The 13,106-nt window shown below is 46.3% G+C and overlaps 1 protein-coding gene across 6 annotated transcripts in view; it reads left to right on the plus strand.

Moving 5' to 3' along the window:
- Positions 1-704: 704 nt before the first annotated feature.
- The window catches only part of Lmln (leishmanolysin-like (metallopeptidase M8 family)), a 65,826-nt gene continuing 53,424 nt past the window's right edge, over positions 705-13,106 (plus strand). For 4 of the 6 annotated variants that reach the window (XR_384560.3, XR_384561.3, XR_384563.3 and 1 more), the window contains exons 1-6: positions 705-1,569; positions 5,146-5,243; positions 6,121-6,151; positions 7,876-7,958; positions 8,716-8,833; positions 12,840-13,018. Coding sequence is in view for 1 of the 6 variants with exons in the window: in NM_172823.2 (NP_766411.1) it covers positions 1,384-1,569; positions 5,146-5,243; positions 6,121-6,151; positions 7,876-7,958; positions 8,716-8,833; positions 12,840-13,018 (695 nt within the window). In the remaining 5 variants the exon portion in view is untranslated. The remainder of the gene's footprint in view (positions 1,570-5,145; positions 5,244-6,120; positions 6,152-7,875; positions 7,959-8,715; positions 8,834-12,839; positions 13,019-13,106) is intronic. The other 2 variants (NM_172823.2, XM_030249110.1) reach the window with 2 other exon arrangements.

Consider the following 13,106-nt stretch of genomic DNA (forward strand, 5'->3'; position numbering starts at 1 on the left):
CAAAGGAGTAATAAAGAGCAACTAGGTTAGCTCACTAGATTCCTATGTACTTAATATTGGAAACTACTTTTTAGGGGTGTCAGTCTTGGATTTATTATAATCTAAATTGTTTTCCCCAAAAGCTACTTGTGTGTCAGTTATGTGGTCAGCAGTGACCACTGGAAAGGTTAGGTGTCTGAAAGGAGCGGCACAGGGGTCTTAGGTACTCCGCTGGGATTTTTTTTTTTTTTTTCTTCGAGACAGGGTTTCTCTGTATAGCCCTGGCTGTCCTGGAACTCACTCTGTAGACCAGGCTGGCCTTGAACTCAGAAATCCACCTACCTCAGCCTCCCGAGTGCTGAGATTAAAGGCGTGCGCCACCACGCCCGGCGGGATTTTTTTTTTTAAAAGATTTATATGTAAGTACACTGCCACGCCCGGCGGGATTTTTTTTTTTTAAAAGATTTATATGTAAGTACACTGTAGTCTTTAGATACAGAAGAGGGTGTCAGATCTATCTTGACAAATCACCATAAACTGAGGTGGGGTTTGCAATTTTGAGAACTGAAATTGAATGGACAATAAGTGCTGCTTTAAACAATTTCTAGAATTCCATCTTTAAAGTAGTTAGGAAGCCCAGCAGTGGTGACACGCCTTTAATCCCAGCAATTGGGAGGCAGAGGCAGGCAAATTTCTGAGTTCGAGACCAACCTGGTCTACAAGAGTGAGTTCCAGGACAGCCAGGGATACACAGAGAAACCCAGTAACAACAACAAAAAAGAGGCGGGATGGGCTTTGGAAGCTGAATAGTTATGTTTACAAAGTTGAGCCAATGTTGGGAATTAAGTATTTGCGGTAAGCAGAGAAAGGTTGAGACTCCTTTAAGGTATAAGGAATGACTTACACATGCTATGGCAAGTGACCTTTGCGCAGACTTCAACCTTGTAGCTCGGGGCTCTCTAACTTTCCCTGTGTAGTGGGTAGACAAGCTGTCACATATGTACCATAACCCTAGTTGGCTGTCCAAATAGCTTTGGTAGTTACGTGATGGTGCTGGAGTGGACTGAAGGGTCTGGTTCACAGGACCAGCTGTGGGCCGAGCGCTTAGCTGCTACGGAATGAAGTGGCAGCAGCAGCTTCTGAATGCGCCGCTCCGCACGCCCGACCGCTTTGCACTAATCCCCGCTAGCCCAGGGTTCCCACAGCTCAGTTCACGTGGGCTGCCCCGCGGCGCTCATTGGCCAGCTCCGCGCGTCGCCGCGGTCGCCGCTGCCCTCGTCCTCCGCCGGACCCGGCGTAATGCCGGCCAATGGCGAGGCGGCTTACGGCCCGCCACCTGTCCGCGGCGAGGGCGGGCGGCGGCGAGGAGGCGTCGCACTCCATGGTAACGACGCCGGCCCGAAGATGGCGGCCGCTGGGTCTGGAGGAGCGGGCGGCCCGGGACCAGGGCCGCGAGGCCGCTGGGGCGGCTGCCTGTGGGTGCGAGGCGTCCTGCTTGTGCTGGGCGGGCTCCCGGCCGGTGCCGGAGCTGCTCCCGTCTCCCTGGGCACTTCGCCTCCGTGTCGCCATCACGTCCTTTCGGACACTGAGGTAGGGCGAAGCGGGGCGCGAACGGGCCGGGCGAGGGAGTGGCTGGAGTAACGTGGAGGGTGTGGCGTCCCGGATGGCGGACTGCAGGTGCTCTGCAGGAGAAAGCCCTCGCCCGACCCGCAGGACCCGCCGGACCCGCGGGACCCGCCGTCAGCCCCTGCTGCCTGCAGAGCAGCTGAGTTAGGCACTTGTCCCCTCCCGTTCCGCTTAGCCAGTAGTACCACAAACTTGGACGAGCATCAGAATAATCGAAGCGCTTGTTAGAACAGATTGCCGCCCCGCTCCCCCCACTTTCTGACTCAGGAGCTCTGGCATGCATCCCCACAATTCGGATTCCTAGATACTGATGCTGCTTACTTAAGCACCACACCGAGAACCTCTTATCCGAAGACTTGAGAAACAGTTGAAGGGAGAACCAGACAGAGCTGTTGGTAGGAAGGCTACTACTGAGAAAACTCAGGAGACCAAAGTTCAGGATTCGTTTTCTAGTTAGTTATGGCTTTGCTGCCTTTATCCCATCCCCTCTGCTCTGTAAAGTCTGCACCTCCTTTCACCTCAACTCTCTCTCAGTCTTTATAAATTCTTGTAGTCTCGGTTCACTCAGATCTGCCTACCAAAACCTCCCCAGTAGAGCGTTCTTCCCATTTCGTCTGGAGGCCTTATCTGTATTCTGGCATTGAACCAGGTTCTCTTCTGTGCTACGCGTAGCTTTCAGCCTTGCCTTGCAGTGTTCAGACTGGCCTTGAACTTACTGTGTAGCTCAGGCTGGCCTGGAATTTGAGATCCTTCTGCCTCAGTTTCCAGAGTGCTGGGGTTGTAGAAGTATGATATCACTTCTGGCTCTGCTCATCGTTTATCCTCTCCAGTGAGCTTTTTGTTTTGTTGGTGTTCTTTTAACACACACACACACACACACCCCTCCCCCTCGTTTGGTTCTTTCTGTTATTGCTAGCCTTCCTCGACACCTTATTATACGCTCATTTCCCTGTAAGCCCAGTGAGCACATGACAGTCGCATTAAGGGAGTTGCTTCAATTCAGGGCTGAAGAGGTGGTTTCTGCTCCCTGCTCTCTTCCCTCAGCACACATCACATTCTTCTGCTGGGTCTCGTAACTGTTAAGTTTTCATTAGGTAGTGGCCACTGTGAGCCTCCCCCTCGCAGTCTTTCTCCCCGTTACCTTGTGCTACTGTAAGGTCTGAACATGTGTTCTCATTAAGCCCGTAATGCTCTGTGTTCTGCCTCCTGCACAAAACCCCTGGGAAAAGGGGGCCTTACAAGTCAGAGGCACCGTTCCTGTATTTCAAAAGCAGACCTTGCAAGCTGTGTCTTTTCTCCTCTAGTGCCTTCAACTAGTATTCTTTAGTCGTTTTGTTTTCTGAATCAGGGTCTCCTGAGGCCCGGGCTGGCATGGAACTCACTCTGTAGCCTCTACTTGCCTTCATTTCCCAAGTCTTGGTATTATAGGGGTGGATTACCACATTTGGCTTCAAGTGGAACTGGTTTTAAATAGTTCTTCCAAATTTGACAATATATATTATCTATATGACGCTGCCATTCCATTCCTAGAAGCTAGCAGTTCCACTTTTGTATGCTAGTGCTGAGTTTGGTGCTCTGGATTCTGCAGTCTGTATGTGGTCTAGTGCGTATGTAAGTCAGAGAGGGAATAAGCTATGTTTCTCTTAACTTTTCTCAAATAGCCCCTTTTCCACAACATCTCTCCTTAACCTGTTCCTCTAAAGTTGACTTTCGTGCCTTCTGTTTGTGACCTTGAATCAGTTTATTAGGAATTACCGGACTCAGCCGTCTTCATTACCTCAAGGCAATGTAGATGTCATACATGTATCCAAGTACCTGCCACGGTGCCTTGCATATGAAGACACCCAATATACGCTCAACTTAATGAATGCATCGTGGGGCTGTAGTCCACTGATAGAACGTATGACCCCAAAGCCCCGGGTTAGCCTCCAGCATTGTAAAGTAACAGCAGCAGCTGAGCACAACCAAAGCCACAGGGCACTGTCGCCTGCCCATGAGGAGGAAGACTGCAGGCAGGCTGTCTGCCGGGGGACGAAAGTGGACAGAGGGCGCTGTCACCTGCCTGTGAGGAGGAAGACTGCAGGCAGGCTGTCTGCCAGGGGACGAAAGTGGACAGTACACACTGTAGATCAATAGCATGCAGCATAGCTATTTTTCTACAAAATGAGTGATCCCATTTTTGTTCTATAAATATTCAGAAATATTAAATGTAAGAAAAATAATGAAGGAAGCGATTATTCACTGTTAGAGTTATAGGAATGAGTTATGCATAGCCTACTATTTAGCTAAAACTTTTTTTTTCCCTGTGTTTCATAAGTTACATAAAGTTGGTCATCCTGAGCCTGGTGCTGGTGCACGCTTTTAATCCCAGCAGGCAAATCTCTGTGAGTTCGAGGCCAGCCTGATCTACAGAGTGAGTTCCGGGACAGCCAGAGCTACATAGAAAAATCCTGTCTCTTAAAAAAAAGGGGTGGGGGTTATTCTCTTGTAAGAAGGTTTTGTTCTTCTTAAAGGGTAACTTTAGGTCCTGTTAGGGCTGTGTAGCTCCTTTGGTAAAGCACCTTTAAAGCCTGAGGGCCTGAGTTAGGTGTCCTAGAACTCGGGTTACAGAATCAAAATAATAAAGCCAGGTGGGGGTGGTGAACGCCTGTCATCCCAGAATTCAGGGCAGAGGCAGGTGAATCTCTGAATTCGGGGCTAGCCTGGTCTATAGAAGAGTGAATTCCAGGACAGCGAGGGCTATACAGAGAAAACTTGTCTTGAAAAACCAAAATGAAAAAAATAAAACTGACCGAGTGTGAAGGTACATACTTAAATCCTAGCCGTAGAGAAGCGGAGACAGGAGGGGTTCTGGGGCTCACTGGCCAAACAGGTAAGCCTGCTGGGCAACCCCCTCGCCCGTGAGAGACCCCGACTCCAAAAACAAGGTAGATGGTGTTTGCCCACACGCACCTACTCACAAACACACACTCACACACCAGACACTGACAAACACACACTCATGTACACACACCCACACAAGCACACTCTCACACACTCTTACATTTTCAGTCTCCTGTCATTTTCTTCTCTCTTTTGAGACAAAGTCTAACTCTTCCCTGCGTAACTCTGGCTGGCCTTGAACTCCAAATGCTGGGATTGATGGTGTGAGCTGCCCACTCAGCCTCTCTCGTCAGTTTCTAAAGGCTTGGGGTCAGCAAAACTAGATTCTGTATGACAAACTGCAAAGCCTTCACCAAGCCCGAGCCTTTCTGACAGCTGTGTCACTGTAACAATTTACTCACGTCAAAAGTTCAAAATGCTTATCTCTCAGATGATAACATTTTTCTTGGGTGACATTTGGGGTTCAGGAATGCTAACATCATAGAATATAAGGTAAGGGACTTTTAGGGGGTGTCACACTTAAAATTTAGCTCATTTTACTTAGGTCTCAATTGGGCAGTTAAATGAACACACATTATTATATTTAAATTTACTTGAGTAAAGAAAAATGTCATACCCACTTTTAAAAAAGATTTTTCAGACCATTCACTCTTCTAGGTCATAAATAAGGTCCATCTTAAGACAAATCATGTCACGAAGAGAGATGCTGACGGGCATTTACGAATCAAGACCATCTACGACCAGAGCATTGAAGAGTAAGTCTGCTGTTCCTTTGCCACGCGTTTATTGTTTGCTTGTTTGCGACGTCCTGTGCTGGCCACGCTGGCTGTCACCTCATTGTGTTGCCCTGACTGGCCTCAGACTCACTCACTGCATCAGTCTGGTCGCTTTTTTCTAGTGTCCGTCTAAGTATTAAAGATATTTTTTTCGTGGTTATCGAACGAACAGAATATCCAAAGGTGGAACTAGAGAAGGCTGGTGTAACTCTAACACAGAACTCAGTTGAGATTGCCTTTCATCCTAAAAGGGCAAAGGCCATGGTGTGTAACTAACACTGCTTATCGTGAATAATTTAAAGAGAACCAGTGTGGCCTTACTTGACTGTGGCCATAGCAGACCTGGAAGACACTTGTCAGTAAGCATTCAAAGGAAACATCAGAGGCAAGGCAAGTATAAACTCTGATGAAGAAGATACAGAGTAGCTAGAGGATGTGGTCTGAGAGCAGCCCCGAGCACAGACTGGGGTCTGAAGTCATTGATGCACTGCTCATAGGGCAGTCCATGTCCTTCTGCAGCCTGGCCGTTCTGAATGAATGAGCTAGTGAGTGACCATGCTTAGTCCCATCCATCCATGCTTGGGCACAGCAGGATGTCTCCCACACCTGTCGAGGTAAGCGGAGACTTTGGAAGCCTTGTGCCTCCATCTAGAGCGACTCAGAGCCCTCAACAGGTACAACCCTGACAGATAGGGCAGTGCTCTGACTCAGGGCGGCCGTACTTTTCTTATGTGGTAGTGGAGACTGAACCCAGGGCCTTGTGCCCGCTCGGCATGTGTGTGTCCTACCGCCAGGCTGTGCCATTTCACCAACCCTTAGAGTGGCAGTTCTTATGTTTTTCTCCTTATGTTTTCAGGTTGCTCCCTGAGAAAAGATATCTTGTAAAGGTATGTAATAATAAATACTCCTCAGTTGTGCACTTCAGATACGCACATTCCATTATGTGCTAATTCTTCTATGAAAAAGAAACACATACGCGGCTGGTTTGTGAATGAATGAATAAAAGATGTTGGTGGTATATATATTTATTCTCATTTGAATAAAGATGTTTTGTGATATGTTTAGTAAAACTTCATTGGTATTTGATGTTATCATTTTATAATTTGATATTAAATCAGTATTCTCATCTTTTTTTTCTTAGTCTGTCAAGGTTTTGGGGAACAATGCGTGCTAAGGATAGGGTACAAAGGACATTTTTGGCAACACGTGGCGAGAGCCATTCTCTGGATGGGAGTGTTCTTTGTCCTAAGGATTAGTTGACGTGACAGTATGGCATGGCAGAGGCATTATTACCATCACTACTGTGTGTGTGATGTGAGCACATGTGCAGGGGCAGAGGCCAACCTTCACAAGTAGTTCTCTCCTTCCATCATGGCTTCCCAAGATTAAGCAGGGGTCAAGGGTTTTGTTTTGTTGGGTTTTGGGGGGGGTTGTCCCCCCCCCACCCCCAGACAGGATTTCTCCATATAGTCCTGGTTGTCCTGGAACTCACTTTGGTCACTTTGTAGACCAGGCTAGCCTCGAACTCAGGACTCCACCTGCCTCTGCCTCCCAAATGCTGGGATTAAAGAAGTGCGCCACCACTGCCCAGCAGAGGTCAAGATTTGATTGGCACATGCCTTTCTCCACTAAACCATCTCACCAGCCCGAATTTTTACATAGATTCCTTCTCATCAAGAAGGGTGTGTGTGTGTGTGTGTGTGTGTGTGTTCTCACATGCATGTGCATGCACATGCTCACAGGTGCACGCCTGTGCATACACAGGCACAGGTGGAGGTCAGAGAACCAAATTTCAGAGTTTGACCTCTCCTTCCGTTGAGGATTATTTCTGGGCTGGAGCTAGGATTATGAGGGTTACACAGCAAATGCCTTTACTTTGCCGAGCCGCCTCATCAGACTATGGCGTCCCACACATGTCTCTATGGCCCACAGAACTTAGTGAGCGTCTACATAAGATAATCACTGACAGTTGGAGTGTATCTTCATTAGTGTTCTCAGTCATGATCGTTGGGATTTATGTTTCCTAGGGTGTAAGGTGAGCGGGGAGGTTTCTGCCTAATGCTCTATTCCCAAGCTCCACTAGAGAACTCGTCATCGATTCCTCAGAGATACTCCCTGCTGCCATATGACCATGCACAGGTGTCCGTATTCCCAAATCCTAGCTTTCTTACTTGCTCTTACAGCCATTAGTAGTCCATGTTTGATTATTTTTTCTTTTTATGATTTATTTATTTATTTTATGTACGTGAATACACTGTAGCTGTACAGATGGTTGTGAGCCTTCATGTGGTTGTTGGGAATTGAATTTTTCTAGGACCTCTGCTCGCTCCAGTCAACCCCATTCACCCATTCCCTGCTCACTCCAGCCCAAAGACTTATTTATTATTATAAGTAAGTACACTGTGGCTATTTTCTGACACACCAGAAGAGGGTGTCAGATTTCATTATGGGTGGTTGTGAGCTACCATGTCGTTGCTGGGATTTGAACTCAGGACCTTTGGAAGGTCAGTGCTCTTACCTGCTTAGCCATCTCACCAGCCCCCATGATTGTAAACACAGTGTATTCCATGGCTGTTCTTCTAACTAGATTTTTTTTTTCTCTTTTATTTAGAACAAACTTTTCCCTCAAGCTATTTCTTATTTAGAGAAAACATTTCAGGTTCGAAGACCTGCTGGCAGGATCTTACTTAGCAGGTATGTGACATCAGACATTGATCATTACCACCATTCGTCTAGCCCTGTGACCTCCCTGCTTACCAATGTGACAATGCACGGAACCTACAGTAGACGTCTATTATGTGTGGTTTTAGAACCAAAACTACAAGCTACTTAAAAGGATTCAGAAAGCACCTACAGAAGGGCCCCATTTTCTGCCTTCCCATTGTAAGCTCCCCCCTCCTCCCTCCTCCTCCCTTCTTCTCCTCCCTCCTCAGTTTGGTTGTGCCGTTTGCTTTGTGAGGTATTTGATAACCCAAGTCAAGGGGACTTCCCATAGACCTGAAGTCCCTTAGTGAGCTGCCTGGCTAGTTAAAGAGTAACCACTTTTAGCCGGGCATGGTGGCGCATGCCTTTAATCCCAGTCCTTGGGAGGCAGAGGCAGGCGGATTTCTGAGTTCGAGGCCAGCCTGGTCTACAAAGTGAGTTCCAGGACAGCCAGGGCTATACAGAGAAACCCTGTCTCGAAAAACCAAAAAAAAAAAAAAAAAAAAAAAAAAAAAGAGTAACCATTCTTAATGGAGCAATATAGGGGTGTCTTAGTTACTTTTCTATTGTGGTGGTGAAGCACATGGGGTGTATGATCAGAAAGTTAGGGCCCATGGTGCCTGGGGCAGTATGCCAATGCTTACTGGGAACATCTATTTCAGGCCTCCACAAGTGTATGGCTGTATTTTAACTGCTGTGAACTATTCTCTTTCTTTTTTGTAAATTTTGATGTATGAATAAACTAAAGACAATGTGCGACAAACCAGTACCTACGGAAGGAAAACGATCCACACAGATACTGTACTGGAGAGTGTGCGGTGCATACCAAGTGCGGGCCTGTTATAGTGCCGGAGGAGCACCTCCAGGTAAGACTGCCTGTGCTCAGCCGGTCTTTCTACTCCAGAGGGTAAAGAGACATTCCAAATCTTTCTCAGCACGAGTTTTTAGATAAAAGTGTGAAGGCACAGTACTTCCTTTGTTTGTGGTACTCTGGAGTGAATCCCAGGCCTCCTGAATGCCAGGCTAGTACTCTATAGCTGAGTTACATTCCCTGCCGCTGTGACTCCCGACAGCTGATGCAGGTAGGGGTCAGAGCTTCACAGCTTTTCAAGCCTCTTTGATCTGCTCTTTGGCTCATTTGTGCCTGGATTTCCTGCAGCAGTGTAGTTCACCTCTCACCCCCACCCCTGAACATTTCTTTTAGCTTTTTTTTTTTTTTTTTTTTTTTGAGGCAGGGTTTCTCTGTGTAGCCCTGGCTGTCCTAGAACTCACTCTGTAGACCAGGCTGGCCTCAAACTCAGAAATCTGCCTGTTTCTGCCTCCCAAATGCTGGGATTAAAGACATATGCCACCACGCCCAGCTTCTTTTAGCATTTTAAAAGGGCAGTTTAATGTCTCCTAAAATATAAACTGTCAGCTTCAATCCAAGTTCTAACTTTATCCCATAAAAATACTAGCAACTGGCCAGGCTATAATAATACATCAGTGTACTGACTTGAAGAGATACTTACGCTCTTAACTGAAAGAAGAAAGGTTGGAAGTCAGTGGGTCTAGTTAGCCTGTTTATCTAAAGAGTACAGATGTGCGCATGCCAAAACAAACCAAAACAAAAGCCCTATGTATCGAGCCTGTGTGAGATAACATCTGTAATCCCAGCACTGGGAAGACAGAGGGAGGAGACTCAGGTGTGGCTTCAGCCTGGGTTACATAGCAAGACTTGAATCAAAAAGCAAAATAAATTAGACAGAGGAAGATCTGGAAAAATATGCAATCAACACTAAACAATCTAGGTCAGTTCAGATGCTATTTTTTTTCTCTTATTTATTTTTTTGATTTTATGTGTATGGCTAATTTGCCTGCATGAGCATATATATATATATATATATATATATATATATATATATATATATATATATATATATATACACATACATACATACATACATATATACCATGTGTGTGCAGTTCCTGGGAGAGGCCAAAAGAGGGCATCAGATCCCCTGTAACTGGAGTTAACAGACAGTAGTGAGCTGCTCTGTGGGTCCTGGGAAGAGCAATTGCATAACCTGGGTCCTGTTAAGATCAGCCAATATTCTTAACCATTGAGGCATCCCTGGTTTTCTTCCCTTTTTAAAATTTCTCTTTTTAAATGTGCATGTATGTGTATGTTTATGAGCACATGAGTATAGGTGCCCATGGAGGCCAGAGATATCAGATCTACTGGAACTCCAGTTCCAGGCAGATGTACACAGTCTAACGTGGATGCTAAGAACTGAACTTGGGTCCTCTTCAAGAGCAGCATGTGATGTTTTTAATTACTGAATTGTCTCTTCAGCTCCTGACGGTTTCCATTAAGAGTTGCTGGGGGGTGCAGGGGGGGTGGTGGTGGGTGGTGGTGAGTGTGAGTGCGTGGCTGAGTGGATAAGAACATTGCTGCTATTGTAGAAGACTGGAGTTTGGTTCCTAGCCCACCTCATAAGTGGCTCACAACTATCTGTGATTCCAGCTCCAGGGCTGCAATGACCTCTTCTGGACTCCATAGTATGCACACACGCAGAGACACACACGTAAAAACAATAAAGAAATAAATGAAATGGAAATTTGGGGGTTCCTCCCCACTTTCTTCAAAAGCATTACTCCAAAAAAAAAAATCACAGGATATTGATTACTTAAAAATTATTTTCTACATTTATTTATATGGTGTGGGGTGGATGTGCAAGCACCATGGTGCATGTATGGAGACCAGAGACAACCTGTAGTAGCTGGTTCTTTTCTTTTCTTTTCTTTCTTTTTTTTTTTTGATTTTTCAAGACAGGGTTTCTCTGTATAGCCCTGGCTGTCCTGGAACTCACTTTGTAGACCAGGCTGGCCTCAAACTCAGAAATCTGCCTGCCTCTGTCTCCCGAGTGCTGGGATTAAAAATGTGCGCCACCACGCCCAGCTAGGTTCTTTTCTTCCACCATGTGGGTACTAGGGATAAGACTTGGGCGGGCAGCCTGGCAGTGAGCCCCTTCACCTGCTGAGCCTCTCAGCAGTGCCCTCGTGGCTTACAGCTAGAGCTAGGTGCTTATAGTTGTTTAGGAACCTTCTACAAATGTTTCAGGCACAGTGAGATGGGCTTGGACAGCTACAGACAAATCATCTTAGACTGTACGCAAGGGTGATATCGTGAAGGGACCACCTCGTGCTTGTATTCTTTTGTATTGCCTAAAAATTTGTAACAAAATTCTGAATTGATTATTATTATTTTATTTATGCATGTGTGTGTGTGCTCGAGTATTGTGATGTGTTTCTGTGAGTGCAGGCATGTGCATGCCAACGCCCTCATCTGGAGGTCAAAGGACAATGGTCAGGAGTTGGGTTTCCCTCCACTCTGAATCCTAGGGGTCAGACTCTCAAGTTGTCAGGGTGCATAGCCAGTGCTTTCTCGGCTGAGCACGCCTGCTGGCCCATGAATTTGCCTTGGTATTTATTCATCTATTTATTTACTGACTTATTTGTTACTTTTTGAGATAGGGTCTCTACATAGCCCTGGAACTCGCCATTCGGGCCAGCCTGGCCTCATATTTACTTCTGTTTACCTGCCTCTGTCTCCCAAGTGCTCCCAGATACTGGCTTTTTTTTTTTTTTAATGCTTAATTACTTATTGATCCATTGCGTTTGTGTGTGCCCGCCACAACATTGTGTGGAAGTCAGAGGATGTCTTTCGAGAGGCAGCTCTCCCCTTTGACCAGGTAGGCTCCAAGGCTTAAACTCAGGCCCATACTGGCAGCCTTGCTTCTACCAGCAAAACCCTCTTACCAGCCCAAGTTTTCTTTATAATGGGAAATAACTTCCTATTAGGTTAAAAGTTTTTATTAATTAGACTTGAAATAATCATATCCCAAGGAAATTGCAAAAATCATAGATATGATAAGGTCAGTGGTAGAGTGCCACCTACTGTGTGTTCCATTTCCAGCACAGCACAGGGGTGTGGGCGTGGAGGGAAAACCCCTTCTCTGAGTGTTTGACTTTCATTTCTGTCACTGTGATAAATACCTGACCAGACGTAACTTTGGGGAGCAAAGGGTTTCTTACAGCTTACAGTGGCAGATTGTAGTCCATCATTAAGGGAAGTCAAGGCAGGCCTGGTTGGTATTCCGTACCACATTACCTCAGACCAAGAAAGTTAATAGCCAATGAACCATGGAGGGTGCTGCTTTCTGCCGGCCTTGGCTTGATTTCTTAGCTTCCTTTCCAGCTCAGGACTACCAGCTTAGGGATGGTACAACCTTAGTGGGCTGGGCCCTGCTACATCAGTTAACAATCAAGACCACTCCCACGGGCACACCTACCGGCCAGCCTGGTCTAGACCATTCCTAATCTGAGGCCCCCTTCTCACATATTAGGTTGTAGAACATGGACATTTAGAACAAACCAGCACACCTAGTTTTGGGGGCTCAAAACCATTTCTGTTTCTCTTTATCCTGCATCTTAGTTTGTTGATCTTTATAAATAGTAGCCATTTACTTTCATTGAGTTTATAAATTTATGAGCATTTGTATCAAGTAAAAATTTTAGTGAAATAAATTCAAAAGAGTTAAGAATAGAACAGGGGAAAGCGGGTGGGATTGGTGGTCCTTGATTTGTTTTGTTTATGAGCCAGAAGTCTTACCTCATTGCTTGGTATGTGTTCAGAGTCCTCCTGCCTCAGCCTCTCATGTCCTGGGACTAGAGGTTTGCAACTCCTGCCTGCTCAGTCCCCGACGTCAGTTAGAGTGTAGGGAGAGTAAGTGAAAGCTAAGTAACATGTCCCCAGTCTGTGACCTCTTGACACTATCGCTCAGCTGACCCATGCTCTGGTCTGCTTTTTCTCTTCACTTGTGTATGCAGCAATGCAGGGTCTGCCGAGAGGGTAAGTGGCCGTGTGGAGCAGTGGGTGTGCTTGACCCAGAGGGTGTGCGGGACGCAGACTTCGTTCTTTATGTGGGTGCTCTGGCCACTGAGAGGTGCAGCCACGAAAACATCATCTCCTACGCAGCCTATTGTCAGCAGGAGGCAAAAATGGACAGGTGAGCTTTCCTCTGAGTCCTCCCCCAAAATACATTCAGCAAAAGGGATTTCCGTCCATTCAAACGCTTCCAGGATGTTAAGTGAAAG

Source organism: Mus musculus, chromosome 16, assembly GCF_000001635.26.
Source record: "Mus musculus strain C57BL/6J chromosome 16, GRCm38.p6 C57BL/6J".
NCBI lineage: Eukaryota > Metazoa > Chordata > Mammalia > Rodentia > Muridae > Mus > Mus musculus.